The sequence below is a fragment of the Polyodon spathula genome, chromosome 19 (assembly GCF_017654505.1).
Source record: "Polyodon spathula isolate WHYD16114869_AA chromosome 19, ASM1765450v1, whole genome shotgun sequence".
Taxonomy (NCBI): domain Eukaryota; kingdom Metazoa; phylum Chordata; class Actinopteri; order Acipenseriformes; family Polyodontidae; genus Polyodon; species Polyodon spathula.
The window spans coordinates 30,178,945-30,198,277 of NC_054552.1; the positions used below are offsets into that span (position 1 = coordinate 30,178,945).

Here is a 19,333-nt window from a genome sequence, read left to right on the forward strand (position 1 = left end):
CAGTAATGATCTGCTATAAAACGATTTGAAACTCCTAGCTTTGCCATATAGTTATTTCACTAACTTTTTCTAAATGGGGACTCAACACATAGCAAAGCTATGTTAAATTATTGTTGTGATTATTATTCTGCCACACATCTTTGCTACACAACTGCCAACAGGACTTATTTTAATATGGTCCTATGGGGCTTAGACTGACATCGTTTTTGGACAGTTTGAATGAACTAGAGGGAGGGGTAGTTCCTTATACCACAGTATTTCCACATTGTAAATATGCTTTTACCATAGTTTACCCTGGTTTGCCGTGTTTATTATTATGCTTCTCCATACCCTGCTGTTATTTTGCAATGCTTACCTAAGCTATACCATGCTTTCACTTTGCTTTATTACCCTTTTGCTGTGTTTTTACAATGGAACACTTTTGTAAGGGATCCCTGCCGACGTGGCTTTTGCAATGAAATAATGAATAGATATAACCTGCAGTTGTGAGTTTCAGTTTCCATTCAGATTCCTGCAGTGAATCTAGTGATTGACAATAGATCCTGATTCATTGCACCGACAGAGGCATTTATCTTCCATGTGTTAACAGAGGACTGCAAGAGACATGTGAAATGTCCAATTTTGGTCTGACATGAATCTGATGATGTGGAGGCCTGCCGGAACACATCAATTGATGCAATCTTGGAAAACAAGCAGTGCAGCTCAGGCAGTAAATTAAATGAAGGTGGTGCATTGGAGCGATCATTTATTTTAACCCTTAAAGCAATTGTTAGGAAATTAAACTAAATCGTTACAACATTAAATATCCAGGTTATAGGGGTGAAGCAGCAGCAGCTTAATGCAAACTGCTGTTTTAAAAGTTATTATTTAGTTAACAAAGTAAGAATATATATATATATATATATATATATATATATATATATATATATATATATATATATATATATATATATATATATTAGATAATTGTGGATGAGACCTAATTTGCACAATTACATTTATATTGAACCGGACCATAATTGAGTTAGCGGCACTGCTTTTGTCATATGGGATATTAGTCAGATCAGATGCAATAATGATTGATGAAGTGGTCAGAATGAAGTCCTGTAATTTTTCTCTGTTATATGTATATAGTTTGTTCTTTTTTAATGTTCATCTTAAAAGGAAATCCAATAAAAAATACTCCCGAAACAGCCTTTAGAAAGGGGGTGCTTTATTGAATCTGCATTCAGTAGCTGAAGGCTTCCCACATTATAATAAAAAGCAGGGTCGCCATGGTGATGTGACATACTCACCCAGCATTGAAAACGCAATAATGAGATGTGAGGACACCGATTCTGAACATGGCAAACAGAGCTGGTTTTGTTTTATAAGGAGTGAGCTTCATGTACTGTAGCCTTGTGGTTTCTTTAAAACTGAATATCTGTGGTATTCATGTATAAAAAAACACTCCAAAGGGAACTCATTATTAAATGAAAAAACATCTGGTTATCTAGAGAACTCAGGTGTAAAAAGCAGCCTTAAAGTTTGTGTACTTGGTGTCGTTGCCGGGGGACACGTTCACATGAAACATTAAAACCTGAAGTGCTTGTATTTGACTTGTTTTGGCTTCCTAATAGAGGGGACCTTTTGAATTGCATTACACACAAAACCACTGCATTGCCAAAAAGAGAAGAGTATGTGTGTTTAATGTATAATCCTTAACGGATCACCAATCAAATGACAAAGCAATTAGCATAAGTGATAATTAGACTGGAAGATGAGGTGCTTAGTGCCGAGACTGGGAATAGAAGTAGCAGAGTATTTGAGCTCTTTTTAAAGCAGTCCAGAATGAAGACGTTGGAGTCACCTGACAGTAATTCATGGTTGTAGAGTAAAAGTTACCTTGATGTATTGTTCACAAACACACACATACAACACAGGAATAATGTTACCATCTTTCAGCAATGGATGAGCATGGAGACTGAACTATCGGTCCCACCCAAAGCAGGTCTTCCCTGCAGAGACGGTCTGAGAGGCTAAGTGACAAGTTAATGTGGTTCTATACCAGGTTAGACCCATAAAACGTAAACAGAACCTAATGCACAGATTGCATCGGGGACTGAACTGCAGTGGAAAGGTTATTATTATGTTTGTTTTACTTCTCCTTACTGGCAACAGGACTCCTGTAGAAGAATACTTATGAACCTCTGCAACAGTGATGCAGTAGAAATACTTTTTTTTTTTTTCCTGCTCCCCACACAGAAAATGATTTGTAACGACAGTCAATTTTGATACAAAGCAACATTTCTCATGGAACTAAATCTTCAAAGAGCTGATTTAGCCCAGCCATGGCAATCCTTCATCACGACAAGGGGTTTAAACAAGGAGAGAAACCATCCTGCATGTTTAGAAAATGAAAAGTGCAGCTGCAATTTTATGATACTTCACAGCATAATTTACTGCTTTCTAAGAAACGTTCATTAAAACACATGTCACTCAAGAACTTGCCAAGAAGGTCAATAATATTTCCTTCATTAAAAACCTGAAATGCCACCAGCTTTCTGGCAGGTTAATTGAAGATTTTTAACATTCTTAATATACAAGATGAAGGAAGGTCTCCAGTATCACTTAACACTGATGAACTGTAAACACATATCCACAGTGGTAACTGGAATCAGTAGACTTTTTACATACAGCTCGACAACGCAGGAACACTTGACATTAACAGCCTTACAGACAACATTACTATGCAAGGGGCTCAATTTGTTCCGGCAAGACGACAGTTAATAACAGAATTCAAGAATGGGAGACGAATGAGGCCAGCGGAATACTTTTATGATGACATGGAATACAAATTAAAAGAAAGCACCATTGGACTCCTCCAGAGGGAAGAAACACATTAGACATGTATATTGAAGTAGTTAAAAATTAAATAGTAATGAATGAAGAAGACCAGCAGATAAAGGTTAAGCATGTTTGCACCTACTTTTTTTTAACCGAAATGATTAATTCACTGGTGAGTCCAAAATAGCTTGTCTATAGATGTATAAACCACCATGGACTTTCTCGTCCAAACAGCCTTTCAGTTTGACATTTTCTGTTTCAAGGTGTCATTATAAAGTTTTTCCAATGCAGTATAAGCTGCAACACTGTCACACACACACACACACACACTGATCCTCAACTGATCTGAACTGAACATATGCAGATCCAATTGTTTCAATATTACAAGGTTTGCTAAATTTTAGCTTTATACATCAACCAGACATACCATATATTCACTGCAGCTATTTATTGTATTTTTATTGTTCCAGTGCACTATTCATTATAAAGTATGAAAAAAATACTCCAGACAATCTTTGTGGTTGTAGCTGAGGCACTTGTTCACATGCACTTTAGAATACATTAATAAGAATCTAATCAAACTAGAGGCATCAACATAACCAGACAAACAGGTAGAGTGTTTGTGGCACACTTAGTTAAACCACAGTGAGAACTCAACCTGTGCCGTAGAAGGTGAATCTTTACAGTAGTACAGCAAGTCGATTGTGTGGTGATGTGCCTAGATCCGAGCAGTAACATTAAAAAGGGACACTGCCTCCTTTTCCTTTGATATCACATCAAACAGCCACGGGAAACCTACATATACATTAGTAAATACACTTTCTGTATGTAGTTTAGTTCAGTAAACATACTGTTCCAGAACCCCTCAATAAACTATACCATTAGTTCCAATAATTAGAAAAAATGTATACAAATTAGCTTTCCCTACGCTTTATAAATATGAATGGCTTTATTTATTATTATTGAAATAAGGCCTTGCTGGAGAAAATGTCCCTTTGATCAAATGCACTTTTATTTCAATGCATAATGTTTGAAATGTTTGACTGTTTAACTGCCAGCACAAGCAGCCACACATACTGACAGAACCAATGATTGCTTTCTCAGTGCGCGATAGTCGGTCCACAGTGAGGGCTCGGCAACATGGAAGCTCTGATTGGTTGACAGGTGTGTTGAGCCAGGCGTGTGTAGGAGATGGTAACCTCCCTTTTCCCAAGTTTTATTAAAAGGTTCAAGCACAGTTTTTTTTTTTTTTTTTTTGTATTTCTATTGAAGTTTGATGTGAGGAATTTTGTGGCAAATTTCCTTATAAAAAATCAAATTAAAAAAACCTGAAGCCTTGCTCAGTCTTTTCTATCAGCAGCACGCTACAGCGTTCCACGTTTCAGCAAAGAAATCCCCAATGGAACCGTTTCCATGGTGATGCCTCAGCCGCTCTAATCATCCAGGTACTGCTCCTCCCACGTGGAGGTCGGGATGGCACGGTAGGGGTCCATGATGACTTTGGCACAGCGGATGATCATGGCAATCAGGAACAGGCAGAGAAAGACCAGTCCTGCTAAAGTGAATCCTTTGTCCACGTCGACATAGGCGGGCTCTGGTGTGGTGTCCTCCATCGCTTTGCTCTGTCTTCATTGGCCTTATTAGCTACCACTGCTACCATCCTGCTGATCAATCTAAGAGGCAAAGGATGAGATGCAGTATGATAAATGCTGATAATACACAGCATGCAGCTGACATTCTACATCAGCAACATCTTCCTTCCATCCAAAACAACAACATACCTCCTTCAAAGTGATGCTGTGAGAAGTGTAAGAGTTAATGGGGTCTATTTTAATGATCTAAAACTTGGTGGATCTAAATATCACCTGCCCTAAAACTCTCTGACCTGATATTCCACAGACCATGTTTAATTATTATTTGTTTTTTATTAAGCGATGTTATTCAGGGGGACAATCAATCTACCCTGTAGGAAAACCCTCCTGGGATTAACAGAGAGGTGGTGTTATTTAGATTTGCAGATGTGGTAATAATTAATGATTTATTTTGCTCCAATCCTAGAATCAATCCACAGTTACAGATTGCTAGAACACACTGTTTTTTTTTTCTTTTTTATTGCAAATGAATGCCTTGTTGACTCTTAATAATCGCTATATACTGTAGATTCTAGGGATAAAATTTTCTGCCATGTGTTTCTAAAGCTAATTTTCTAAAGCTCTTCTGGAAGGTCAACTTTTCCCACCTTTAATTTCATCTTCAAAACTTTGAATGCTCTGAATGACTACAAAGCCATTTCTGCACAGTCTGGTGTGATTTAATACATCTTCCGTTAGGGTTCGTGCAACAGTAATAATGAAACGTCAGCTTTTCGTTCAGTTTCACAGTGCCTGCAATTATAGAAAATCCTGTGCAATTTGCTCTATAATCCAACAGAGCTGCTGGTCAAGCAGCTAAAATAAAGAGTGATTGAGAATGTTATGGCATTTAATGATGGTGGAATTAGAGCTAAACCATTGGGATGCATTTAAAACACTCATACAGTTATTAGCTACCAGAAAGCAATAGGAACTCTAGAGTGGTCTTTCCGAACTGAAGTATAACGTGTATATACCCAAATAATTAAAAGATGTTCCACCAACGAAAAGAGAATTACAGAGCTAATAACATTTTAAATAAGACATGCTAAAAAGAACAGGCTGAAGTACACAAAGAGTCAGGTGGTCTTCAAGACTTACTTGAAGTGTTGTACATTATGAATGAACTGCAACTTTTTTTTTTTTTTTAAATCTTCCAATAAATAAATAATAAATGATTTGCCCTAAGCTTAATGCAAATTAATCTGTAGATATTCTTTTTGTACCCAAGAGATGTTTCCAGTATATTGTCCCTTTACCTCACATATCTGGCCATGTAAGCAATCACGCTACGGCAATTAAGATCTCCCATTAAGTATCCCCTGCAGGGTCTGAATTTAAATCTTTTTATGTGTGTCAATGTGAATAAATGTCAACTGAAAAGATGTTTTAGAGAAGGTGCTTTAAACTCCTCAATACAGTTTTCCTCATCATTACAGAGCATGTTTATAAAGCAATACAGCTGACTTCTCTAGCATCTGCATAAGCTGTGATCTCTCAGAAAGAGTGTCCAACATACTGGACCTTGTAAGCAGTAAACCCAATAAAGCAGCTTTGTATATCCCTAAATTACATTAGCTGATGTACTGCGATGTCAAGCAGCAGATTAATGCCACTCTTGCTCTCTATCTAATCGTTATTGGCTCAGACACTCTGTGGTTCCAGCCAGCATTCTGCTGTATCCTGGTACTTTATAAACGCCACCCAGAAATAAAGCGATAAAAAGAAAAACTATCAGCATCACTTTGGCTGTAAAAAATGCTGTTCTTCGCCAGTCTCTGTAATTAAGAAACATGCGTTGAAGCAGCATTGCAACTTTTAAAACTGAACAAAAGAACAAATGCCAGGCATGAAAGTTTTTCTAAAGACCTTCGTCTGTTGCAGACATTGTGAAACAATGGCAAGAGAATTCAGAAATATTATTACAATGTAATCAAACTTAAAATGGCAGGGACTATGTAAATACGCTAGTAAAATAAGTATATCAAAAATAGTATTTTACTTATATAGCCTTTCACTGTGCATTACCCAGCAAGCAAAAGTCTTCCATATTATTTTAAAAACAGAACCACAATGGCTCACTTGAAAAACAACCACACACACTGAGCAATGGAGCATTGGGGCAACAGTAACAGTACTCCATACCGATCTGGTCTTTTTTTCATAGCTCTTCAGCTTTAGTAAGCTCTCGCCCCAGATCGCTTTCCGTAACAAAATCTGGAACCGAGATTCCACTTAGGCATTGAAACGGGCGTTCAGTTTCACAAGCACCCCCTCACGAACAGGAGGTGCTATAGGGAGTCAGGAAGCATCGGTTAGAGGAGGCATTTACGAAAATTAAACATAATGATTGCAGAAAGCTGCAACAGATATAAAGAGGTAAGAAAAGGTCACAGCAAAAAGCAGGTGGTCTACTAGATGAAACATTAATTTTTAGTACAGTACATTAAGTATAATAAAAACAAATATGTGTTAAACAACCATATATATATATATATATATATATATATATATATATATATATATATATATATATATATATATATATACTAATAAAAAACCCTATCAAAGCTGTTACTGAGCTTATTATGACTGAGCCTATTATGTTGTACTGTTGTAATAAAAAACAAAAAAAAACCATATAGGAACTTGTAGCATGCCAGGAACAGCAGATCACCAGATTAGGATCAGTACATTTTATTAGCTAAACTAATTTGACTAGATAAGAGGCCATGAGATCAAGGTCTTGTTTCACAGTCACTCAGAGCAGTAAAATTACCCTTCCATGTTAATTAGGGCTTTTTAAAGTTTATTACCCGATCATGCAGTTTGGAGAGTGCCAGGGTGCTGGGGGAGTAAGGAGAGGATATTAAAATATAACACTCCTGCCCCAGAATGAAGGATTCTCCCAGGGCTAAAATGCCAGCCAAGCCAATGCCACTTGACATTGAATCTTGATTTCAGACACCCCTTAGTCAGTCTGTTTCATCCACCTGACTTTAAAAACAGTCAATGGCGATGAAAGAAAGTCCACTGCAAGCATGACTGAATGGTCAGCCAGACCAGAAGGAATTTATTGACGCAAGCTCATTACATGGGGTGCTAGCTAAGGACGCTTGGAAAGGCTTCTAATTGAAATGCTTTGTCAGTGAATTTTATTTATTTTACTGTAGTATTGCATTACTGGGCCCTATTCACAAAGTCATACCTTCACTATTTAAAGACTTTTTTGTGAAGGTTCTCTAAATTTAGAGTTTGTTCTGATATAGAAGAATACTCTTCCTCTTTAGTGGAAAAATGCTTAAGGAATACCAAAGGAGACTGTAAGGAAGAAAAAAAAACACATTTAAATAAAGAAGTGAGTTCAGGTTTATGAATGTTGTTTTTATTTCTCTGTTTATTACCTTACCCATATTGAAAGAGACTGAACTACTACAGCACAAACCTAAATAAGAGAGAAACTCTTTCGTCATGAATCTGGTGTTAAATAATCAGGGAACTTGCACTGTACCTGCGTCAGCATTTTGGTATTACCTTACATATATCACATTAATAAGCAATGTCCTCCAGGCCTATCTTTCTTGTTCTGCTCATCCCCGGTTCTCGGGAACTGTAACCTTGGCAACGCCATTAGCAAGTTAAAAGGAAATTACGATCGGTCAACCAAAAGCTTGAATAGGATGCCTTTTATCTTTGAATCAACTCAAAACAGAATGAAAACAGTTTGTTCTTCCTTCAGAGTGTTTGCTGGCTGGTGGGTTGTGCACAGTGTCTGCCGATGGGGTTAAACACTACACACAAAGGGATACCAGGCAATCAAAAAGCAATTGCTGAGTCTCTACACAGGGCAATAATGATTAAGCTATATCAGACGAAATAATCAATACATCAATACTGTGTACATATTACTTGAAAAAAGTAATATGTACAAGTCAAAATATTTACACAATATTTACAGTTATATCAAAATACCACAGAATGCTGCACTCTGTATTGGTTTCGTATTATATTCTAATAAAAATGCTTCTTATAATTTAAGCCCTAGTAAATGAGTATAATTATAATCATACTGTAGGTTGCATATTTCTTCTTTGCTTTTCCAGCGTTTCATCATGCCTGAGTGACCTGTGTATTTATATAAGGTAATATGTGCTCTGTAAGTGCTCTAAGCAGTCAAGGAACTCATGTATGATTGTGCACTATTTAAAAGATATACTCATTCTCATCTGGTGCTCAGTACTGTCTTCGTGTGACAGTCTGGTACAATACAAAGTCCCTGCAGTCTGTTGAATAGTCCTGTTATTTGGATCTGGCAACAGCTGTTAATTGGTTCAAGCCCTAAACCTTTTTCAATGCTAAACTTCACAAAATGCCCCACGTTTAAAATGACCTTTCCCATGCTCTCCATTCTTTCCAGCTTTGTGCATAGAAAGTGAATACCATAAGTAAAAAAAAATTAAAAATAGACTTGAAAATCGGGCTTACGCAGTTTTAGGAAACTGTATTTTAATACTTTAAACTAATTATTTTCACCAGTGAAGTCATTAGGTATTGCATACTGTGGTAAACGCATAGTTAAGTGTTGTAAAGCTTTGTAAAACCATGGAAAAATTGATAAGTTTGACAGAACACTATAAAACATAGGAAACTGTAATCATTATATAGCACCTTTCACAGTGGACCACCATCACAAAGCGCTTTATAAGATACGAGACTAGGGTGTGTGAACAATGCAAGGTTAAAATAACTTTTTTTCTATAATGGCTGAAATGTATGAAAATGGTATTCAAACTTAAATAGGAACTTAGTATGGTTAAGAGTTATCTAATGTATTCTTCTTGTTTAGATTTACTTTGTTGTAATAGTTTTGTCTTGCTGCTGGATTTCTTTGCTCTGCTACGGACAGTGTGGCAGGGGGGCAGGTTGATGGTTACACTCTGTTGTTCCAGAGGTACTCGGAGGTTGCTCATGATTCCGAGAGCTATATTTCTCACTGCTATTTAGCTGAATGCATGACCGCCAAGTAGGAATTCAGTAATGTATGCTAATTATTCTTCCATGGAGTGCTAATTAAAATGATGGATACTTTTTGGATTACACTGTTTCCAGTAAAACTTCCAGCCAAGAATTATGGCTGTGGAAACTCCAAGTGACTGAAAATAAATGACAGAGATTATCTGTAGATTCTTGTCGATGATCATTAGTGAAGGGGAATCCCAGAATATCCAATTTCAGGACTGAAGTGAATGAGAAGCTTTAACCCACATGGATCCTAACCTGCTGGATCCTAACCTGCCATTAGAGATGAATGGATTTTCAGAAGTAAGCAATATGGGATTTTACTCTTTACTCCTGTCTTCACCAAGGAGAGACTGTTGATAAAAGTATTTTTCTAAGCTCTAAATTTTGCTGATGTAAGAAAATTATTTATGCTTTACACACAATTTTTTTGTGTTACCAGAAAATCGAAAGTTATCAAGTTATCAAACGCCCACCTTCTTCATGCTCTCACACAATAAATAAAACCAGTTTAAATTTGTCACGAGAGTATACTCATGTCAATTAAATAATTTAAACAGGACTGGTGTTTTATATGTTTTTACAGACAGAAATAAACCATAGAGATTCGCAAGCATTGTTAGATGTCTTACTGGGTAGATCAATTAAATGATATGTCAAACTGCAAGTTACAAATAAATAGAGGAATGCTGACTTTAAACTGAGTCTGTTTGAAACTTGCATGGGAAGCAATAAGGTCACAGTGTGGTAGGCAAACATAGACAAGGTGTTACACTGATAAAGTCAAATAGCTGATGACTTGAGGCTGTTAGCTGTCTGGAGAGAGAGATCATCAATTAAAAACACACAGCCCCTGCAAAGCACAAAACAAATTAAAGAGTGCAGAGGAGCTGCTGCTCCTGGCCTGCCATGGGCTATTTTTGATAAAAACAGCTCCAGGTCCATAAATCTAATTTATACGCTGCCAAGACAACTCCTAATTACAGTATGAAGGTTAGGTTTGCCCACTTCAGCGCAAGTGGAAGCCACTTTGCAGGTCAAACTTTCTGTTTACTGGAGTTCTCCGGTGTACTCACAGCTCCTGTAGGGGATTCCTTAATGTCTTGGGAGTCACAAGAATGTTTTTAAAGTGGAGCATTGCAGCCAAGTGCCCTGACCTCAGATATTGTGTTGCACTATGTCAAAAATTATGACAAACACTATTGATTTTCTATTTCAGAGTGACTTAATTTAACATAATCTTTCATTTGTTCTATTGTATTTGTCAAAGGTCACATCTGCCCTTAGGTATTACAGCTCATAAGCTACAGTGTAATTAAGCTTTGACCCATAGTAAAGCTGAATGGCTGAAACCACTATAAAATTTAAGAGGCTCCCTTATAAAATGTACAATGCTTTTACCATGCAGTACCTTGTGTTTATCATTGTAAACCATGTTTTTTTTACAATGCTTGCATGTGATCTCCCTATGCTTTTATGCTCTTTCAGGGTTAAGGTTAAGAATAATTACCAATGCATTCAACAGCAATATCCATTCCATAAAATAAAATATATAATGGGGACCCATTGTGATTCTTATGTCTCCTATGAAACAGAATCTGATACTCTCAATACTGTATACTAAAACGTTAATACCAAGTTTCATGACACTGGATAAGTGGTTCACCAGATATATGCACAGATTGTGAAGTGAGACATACGTACATGCCCAGCGAGGGATCATAAACAAGCAAACACATCCTACCTATATAATTCAACCATGTTTGATATTTATGGCACAGTTCATTCTCTTTCATCTTTTAACTTTTGACAGCCTTAGAAACTGCTACAACAAGCGAGTGAGAGGGAGGGAGAGAGAGAGAGAGAGAGAGAGAGAGAGAGAGAGAGAGAGAGACTCGCCCTTTACAGGAGCAGCTGTTCAAAGATGCATAGCAGCAAAGTGACATCAACACCCATTATTATTTGCAGATATTTATACAGAACCCATGTTTGAGGTGTCTTCTAGAGCAAATAGAACAAATGTTTGCAGAAAGAGCAAATAGAACAAATGTTTGCAGATTGATTTATGGTCGCTGTCTAAGCTTGTTATTTTGCAATCTGACAATGAAATATCACAAGATAGGTAAAAAGGGGAAAGGCTATGGGGGTTGCCATGGATTAAATACTTTGAATTTGATGGAAAATGACACTCCTGCAAACATACTCACAACAAGCTTTTGAAAAATGAGTATCAATACCTTACTGGCAAGTATAAGGTAGAGCTGTCTATAGAAAGCCCTACTGTCCAAATGGCAACTGCTGTTATTGAATATGCAATGAATCACTGCATGTAAATCACTACAGAGGTCTTCTGAGAGAAATCCATTAACCTCTTTCCTGCCACAGGCGATTTTATTACCAACACCAACAGGATTTATTTGGGAGTCTCCTCCCAAATGAGAACATGTCATTTATTATAACCCTGTCTGATCAGGGCTAAAGGTCACCTATGTTATTTTCTTCAAGGTCACGAGTGGTTTTATACGGTGCTCCGGCCTGTTTAAAAAATATAGAAACCTCTTTCAGGAGAAATAACAAAAATAAATAAAACAGCACAAAATGTTATTTTCCATTAATATAAATCAGAATAACTTTAATGTATGATAACATTTGGATCAATAATTCACGTACAATATGTCTTTATGTATATAACAGTATGTATATATCAATAAGTGTCTTACCCAGGTAGCTTAGAAAGGAAGGCTTAAGACTCCAAACTGTTTGCAGCTGGTTGAATGATAATGCTCCATTTAAACTAATTAAAGGGTGATTATGGCACACTGTACCTCCCAGCCTCTTGAGTTCCATGTGTACTATTAGCCTTCCATTCATGCTCTCAGCAACTTCACACTTTAACTGCACCAGATTAACTTCAAATCTGATTTGACTTGCTGATCAGTAATAACTTGGTGCACTCCAATTCACAGAAAATAGAAGGACACTTGTGCTTATTTCTGTTAGGTTTGGTGAAGAGCATATCAACCAAAAAAGTTCCAAAAGTCCTGTATCATTAACTTCGGATGCAGGAAACCATTCCAGCATCCAGCCTGCACCATCTTAAACTTACAGCACATCTCCATTGTTATACCAGACCGCTACGGGAACCATCGCATATAATTCAATTAGATTATGAAACGTGAATGTGATATTCTTTCTACACCAGACTGAAATCTCCTGTCAACACATTTAAAACAACATAAATCAACAAATACACTTTTATTCACATGTACTTTGTGCAGTTACTGAATTAATGGTTCAACAATATACAGCCAAGATTCTTGAAAGACTCGAATTACCTTAAGGATTACCTTAATGCAAGCAGATTTACACTAGTAAAGTTGGAGCATAATTAGCGTAACTCCTTCAAATCTCACACGCTAGGCAGCTGCATCCCTACTCATCCTCACCAGCAAATTGTTGCTTATGCTAATCCCTCTCATACACTAAATTACTCAGCATGACTTTTACACAGGTTTCAAAATATGCCCATGAGACATTTTAAAGCCTTTTTGAGAGAATTACTTAAGGAATACAAAAAAAAAAAACCTTCACTGTATTTGAAAACCTGCACACAAGCCATATTACTGAACCACTTCACAATTTAAAGACAATAAACAACCCATCACAAGACATAGCTGAAATTCTACAGTGATATAGAAAATGAAAAAAAAAAACTAAAAAAACAAACAAACAAACAACCTATTTGGTATTAATTCCATACAGGACCAGCAGGCATCACTGCACCCCTGCAACACAAAAGAGATGAAAGAAACACCTACTTAAATCCAGCTTGACTTCTATTCCATTTTTCTCAGTTTACAAGCCAGCAAAATAAAGTCATTCTGCATTTTGCTGCTAGGAAAGGTAAGAAAAAAAAGAAAAAGAAAAAAGACAACCTGCCTTTCTGTCTTCACATCCTGTTCTGTTGAGACTATTACTGTTCCCAAGGTAAGCTTCAGACAACAGAGCCTGCTGCTGCGTTATCACATAGCCACTTACTGCAATGTCTTCTCAGCTTAGCCAAAGTGTCAGTTCCCCCAAACCCCACATAGTTCTATCAGCTGGAGGGCTCCACTCAGCACTGCCTCTGTGTATCTCTGACTGCAGCTAGCCCTGTATCAGGCTTCTATGCTATCTGGCTGCAATGATCGCTGGCTGCCTGCTGAACCTCTGCATGGCATCTCGCTGTGTCTGCTAAGTAAGCATTCCTCTGGGCTCCCCTCATGGAATAACGGGGATGGAATTTCCAGATCAGTCATATATTAATAGGTCTCCTTTCTTCTCAATGGAGCGGTGTCAAAGGCAGTAGAGTAGTTCCTGGCAGCTGGAACCCCAGTGTCTGCCTCACGCTGACTGTTCTGGTGATCCATGTAGACAGGCAGCATGGGCTTGTGTTGGGATTCTCTTTTGAAGTGTTGTGAAGCACTGCCTGACAGCCTAGCATGGGGCTTGGGTAGATCACTGTAGTCCAGCTACATTCTATTAAAAGTAATAGCATGTTATATATTCTGAAAAAGCCAATAGACATTATTAGCTATGTTAATATCTTAATAGTTTAACCCGACTGACCATCAACACACACCTGTTAACGCAACAGTCTAAAAGAAAATTGTTGATGGGCTGGTTCTTGGTTGTACAACATTGAAAAAACTATTTTGAATGTAGTATGCATTACAACCACCAAACACTGTAAAATAACTACCCCTAATCAATATCCAATTTCCTTTTTGAGACCTTAAGTCAAGCCGTTCATTAATTTCAATTAAGTCCTGTAAATCATATGGGAGATGTGTGCTTGTTTATTTAGCCTTCTCTGGGTGGAATAAATATAAATATTTATTATCGCATTTCCTTAAAATATATCTTGTTTTTAAACAAAACATTTAAACCCAATGCATGGGGAAATACCACATTATTTGTCAGATAAACCTTTTTCTTTTTGCAATCAATTTTAAACACAGCTGTTTACTATTTAATATTTTTAGTAGTGTAACTCTTTTATCATAGAATAAGACAATGAAATTATGCAAGTTTGTAACGGTTAATATCCCTCATCTCAGAGCAAAACACATTTCACTGCAAAAGCATATTTTCGATATATGAGCGTTTCAAGTTTTAATATCAACACACGCATCATCATCAGCCATGCAATATGACTTTTTTTTTTTGGATTTGTTCAGTTACAATGTACCCACACTCCTATTTAGGAACTGAAATTCAAGAAAGTCCATCATTGCCTTATTTCACTAATTTGCTGCCTCTTCATAAAGGTCAGTAATAACTTTTAAAGAAACCTGAAGTGGATTATTTATCTTAAATTTGTTCTGTTAAATATTCGAACCATGTGCAAAAACTGATTTCTGAAAACTAAAACAATGACCTTAAACAGTATAGAAACAACATACTGGAGAGCACAGATCAATGAAAATATATAGCCAGGTTCCTCCATAAACACTCATTCTCAATAGCTGATGAGTAAGAGGAGCTAGATGCTTCACATCTTCAACCAGTCACTGGAGCCCTTAATAAATTGAAGGCAAGAGAAATAAGGCAGGGTTAGAGGTAGGGTGACCTGGAACAGGATAACCATATTGTGTGTTATGTTGTGTTCTGTGCCTCAGTCAGTTTTTGAAATCGTACATGTTTTAATCTGGTTTATACACGGAATCTGATTGAAAAGGATGAAAACCAGTTGTCTATGCCCTTGACTGCCTATAACAAGATGTTGCTGCCTGCAGCCATCTGTCTCAAAGCAGTGGACAGGCTTGGCTCACTTTTATCTAATCAACCTTTACTTTTTATTTGACATAATAGTTGCCTTGCATTTGAAAAACTGTGCAGATATGGTTACCGTAGAGTATACTGTGCAGTAAAACATAAATGATTTAAAAAAAAAAAAAAAAAAAAAAATTCCTAATGGAATTACTATAGATTTACAATAAACTAATCTAGCTTTACCACTGTATATAAGTCACACACCACAAAACAAGGCATTTCCATTAGAAAAATAAAACATTTATCAGAAAGCTTACAATTAAATGAAAGATTTTTAAGGGGTTGCTACCCAACTACAGTATATAGCAAATTCTCACCCTTGGCAGCAGAAGGGTGCCAAGGAGACAGGAAGGTTGCCGGCCATTCTCCCTTGGATTGATTCCAGCTGGAAACAGTGGCGGGGAAGGGGGTCGATCTGCAATAGGAGAAACAGATAACATAATTAGTCTTATTTATTGGCAGTCCTTCAGACAAATGATGACCATAGTTGAGTTGATTAAACCGACAACACAAACAGAACACCAAAGTTTCCAAAATGCACAAGAGACCATAAAATGATTTCCCAATTAAAGTCCTTATTCAATTCAACTCTATTATGAATTACTTACTTACTGTATTTACATGTTCTAGTGAAATTTGAAAGGTTTACAAATATTTCATTTAAATGTGTTGTAAGCAGAGCTGATGGGGGTGGGGATGGGGATGGGGATGGGCACAGGACAGATTTATTTGAGAATCCCCTAAAATGTTTTAATAACAGTAAAAGTTCAGTGAAAAGAGCATTAAGGATCCCACAACATATTGGGGAAATGTACAACCAAACTGTGGAATGACAGCAGTCCAACTAACTTGTGTTACATCAATGTAACATTCTAATGTGCATTACAGCACTGCTTGAAATAGTCAACCTACACTTTCTAAATCTAAGGATTCAAGAGGAAATGAACGGTCACAGGCACTAAAATGAAAATTAAAATAAGCAGCGGTTGCTCAAGTTTCTTTTTATTGTCAAATATATACATTTGCAGCAAAAGTGAATTAATTTCTATTGATTAAATATGACATTTGAGAGGCTAGAATAAAATTACTGATTACTCAGGATCCCTTTCCAAGGACAGAGAAAAAGCCTTTTAAGAATTATTCAGAACTTCTGCTGTACAGTAATATAAGACATCTAATTAAAACTTGGTAAACACAATTATTTAAAGTGCATTCTGTATTTAATGTTATATGGGCATCAGGAATTTGGATTAGTAATAAACCATGTGCAGGCATTAAAAATGTGTTTGCCAGGAGATGGTTTTAGCAAACTAGTCACTTTTTTATACTGTATATTACAAATAACCTGGGCTGTGGTAGGGAGTGGTTATACAGCTTGTGAATGAAATCATTTCAGTTTATATTAATGCAGCTTGTAAAGTTATTTTTCTATAGCAAAGGGAATAAGGGAGGAGGGCTGTTTGAAGGCTGGTTACACAGAGACTTTTCAATATATGACAATAGATGCAAAAACGGTCTGTAATCTCCTATAATCTGCTTGACTACCACAAAGTTACAATAATATCGCTACACAATACAGGGAGACAAACAAAACCACAGGGCGAATTTTTTTTTTTTTTTAAAGGAACTACAGGCTGGATATTTGGTTGAACAACCTACATTTTAGGGATATGCAGCATGAAGTTAAATTTCTTTGAACAGTAAAAGGAAAATATTAAATTGATTACAGAAAGTTGTATTAATGTGGCAACTTTGCACTGGAGGTAAGCCTTCGTTAGTATGTCCCAATGGTTTCCAATTGGAAATACTGAAAAAAATAAAAAACAGACTGAGCTGGACCAATGTGAAACTGGGGGTAATACTGTGAACAACAGACAAGTCTGTCAACCCTGCCTGCACTCACAGCTACAGTGTATCTGATAAGATCTGTGTCCACTCCAGATTGAATAGGACCAGTAGACTGTGATTGCATAATGACCACACACAAACTACATCACCAATAGAAAACAAAGCTGATTGAGTTCTAGCACTTCAGTGGTTTAACTTGTGGTGTTTTTTTGTTTTTTTCATGTGTTGCTGTGTACCATCTTTTAAATGCAAAATAAAACACCATGCATGCATTCTGTTATACACTCTATTTCCTTATGATTTTATTCATCAGCATATTTTCAGTTTGCCGTTTGTGCAGATCTTTTTTTTTTCTTCTTATATTGTTGCTATTAACCAGTTCTCTGTATTTTTAATTCTTATGCTGCATGCTTAATATACAATCATCTTACTTGTACCCTCAAGAGCTCTTCAACAGCTTATGTAACCTGACCCCCAGCTCTGCACCTGGTGCAGGGCTGTGTTGCAGCAATTTGCAAATTCTTAAACTCTGCAGTGAATGTTAATTAGCCAGAGTCCCATCTGTAATACACTTAAATATCTCAGGGTAACCCTGGAATTAAAGAACTGTTTATGTACTACTAGTTATAGTGTAGTGTAAGAAATTAACAGTATCCTGCAATAAAACATTAAATAAAAACATTATTCCCAGTCCCTAGACCCTGCAGACTGAAAATGTTTTTATGTCGTTAGTGAACTATATTTTTTTATAATCAGTTCAAATCCGGTTATAGAGATGAGTGCCTTTCTTATTTGTTCACACATAACATGTGGAATTTTAATTAAACCTTTTACCGTATGTATCATTTACAACCTAACCACTTAAAAGGAATTGGCTATACTCGTGATATTTATTTAATATGTGGGCTGGACAAATTCAATCTCTTCATCCTAATCTAATTCTAAATAAGTCTTCACTGGCCTAAACTCAATTAAATGAGTGTAGGGCATTTGTGGAAATCAGATGTTGCATCTCAGTGAGTCTGGCATAAATACCTTTCAAAACACTGACTGTGGTAATTAAACAAGAATAACTAAAGGAAAACACTGACTAACACATTTAAAGATAGGCCATAATGCAGGTACTGTGCCTCATTGATTTCTGTTACTTTACATTGGTCACCAAGAGCAAGCTTCACTCAGAAACACCACTCTGCATCTCCTTCAGTGGCTGTCTACCATGCTTTGCAACTTCATACAGGAAGACAAACACATTATTAGCTAGGGTGCAACTGAAGGTTAAATAAACAGTTATTTAGTTGAACACATAGCATTCTGCTACATTTACAGTATATCACCACAGACATGCACTGTATATGGGTGTAATTTTAATTAGTTCAGTGTTTCCCTAATGCAAGAAACAAAACCTGATTAAGCTTTTCATTTAGGCACTGCTGTCCTCTACTGAGTCCTACTAACAGACTTAAAATAATACAAGTGGCAACGGGCAAGAAGACTCAAAGGGATACGTAACCAAAATTACTCAGGGCCATTGAGACTGCATGTGTTAAAATGGTGTAATCCTTTAAGCTTTCGCTAGTTTTCTCCTGTAGCTTATCGAAGTCATTATTAGACTGTCATCCTGCCACGCAAGTTGTGTTATTACCCACTGTTATTTCACTTTCAACCGGGTCTTATTTTCAATTTCATGAACATTTGTCAATAGAAAAAACAAACAAACAAAAAAAAAAAACCAAACAGCTAAACTAAACTTTTACAGGCAACAGTACCAGGCCAATGCACAGTATTTATTTATTTATAAAAATTGAGACTAGACACTAGATTTAATGTTCGATTTTAGAAACACATACGTCAAATATTATGTGTTTTGTTTTATAAATTGAAACTTTTTTTTTTTTTTTTTTACACACGGTTTCATAGGTTAATTCAGTTTCGTGTCACCTTTGCTGTGGTCTTGCAAAACTGCCATCTGCGACTATTCAGAATGTTTCAGACCTGTTAAACACAGCGGTCGTGATCTTTATGTACAGGTTTATATATAAAAAAAAAAAAAAAAAAAAAAAAAAAAAAAAACAATAATAAAAATAATAATAATAATAAAAAAAAAAAACACTTTACAGCCTACCTACACCTCCATCTTCCTACGTTTAACTTTTTATACGCGTTACCAAATAGATTTGTTTTCACAGTAAACT

General features: G+C 36.4%; 1 protein-coding gene across 2 annotated transcripts; it reads right to left on the minus strand.

Moving 5' to 3' along the window:
• Positions 1–2,633: 2,633 nt before the first annotated feature.
• On the minus strand, positions 2,634–19,325 carry LOC121294483 (cortexin domain-containing 1-like). 2 transcript variants are annotated; one of them, XM_041218223.1, is made up of 5 exons: positions 19,264–19,325; positions 19,080–19,133; positions 15,608–15,705; positions 13,515–13,994; positions 2,634–4,499 (listed from the first exon to the last, which is right to left on the minus strand). In XM_041218223.1, exon 5 carries the CDS (start codon positions 4,437–4,439, stop codon positions 4,260–4,262), a length of 180 nt encoding a protein of 59 aa, XP_041074157.1. In that variant the 5' UTR covers positions 4,440–4,499; positions 13,515–13,994; positions 15,608–15,705; positions 19,080–19,133; positions 19,264–19,325; the 3' UTR covers positions 2,634–4,259. The 2 variants fall into 2 exon arrangements, with proteins under 2 accessions (XP_041074157.1, XP_041074158.1); XM_041218224.1 differs by lacking the exons at positions 13,515–13,994; positions 19,264–19,325 and having other exon boundaries at positions 19,080–19,168.
• Positions 19,326–19,333: the final 8 nt, after the last annotated feature.

Excerpts from the sequence above, each read along its gene's own strand:
- LOC121294483 (XM_041218223.1), bottom strand. The coding sequence starts at position 4,439 with ATGGAGGACACCACACCAGAGCCCGCCTATGTCGACGTGGACAAAGGA.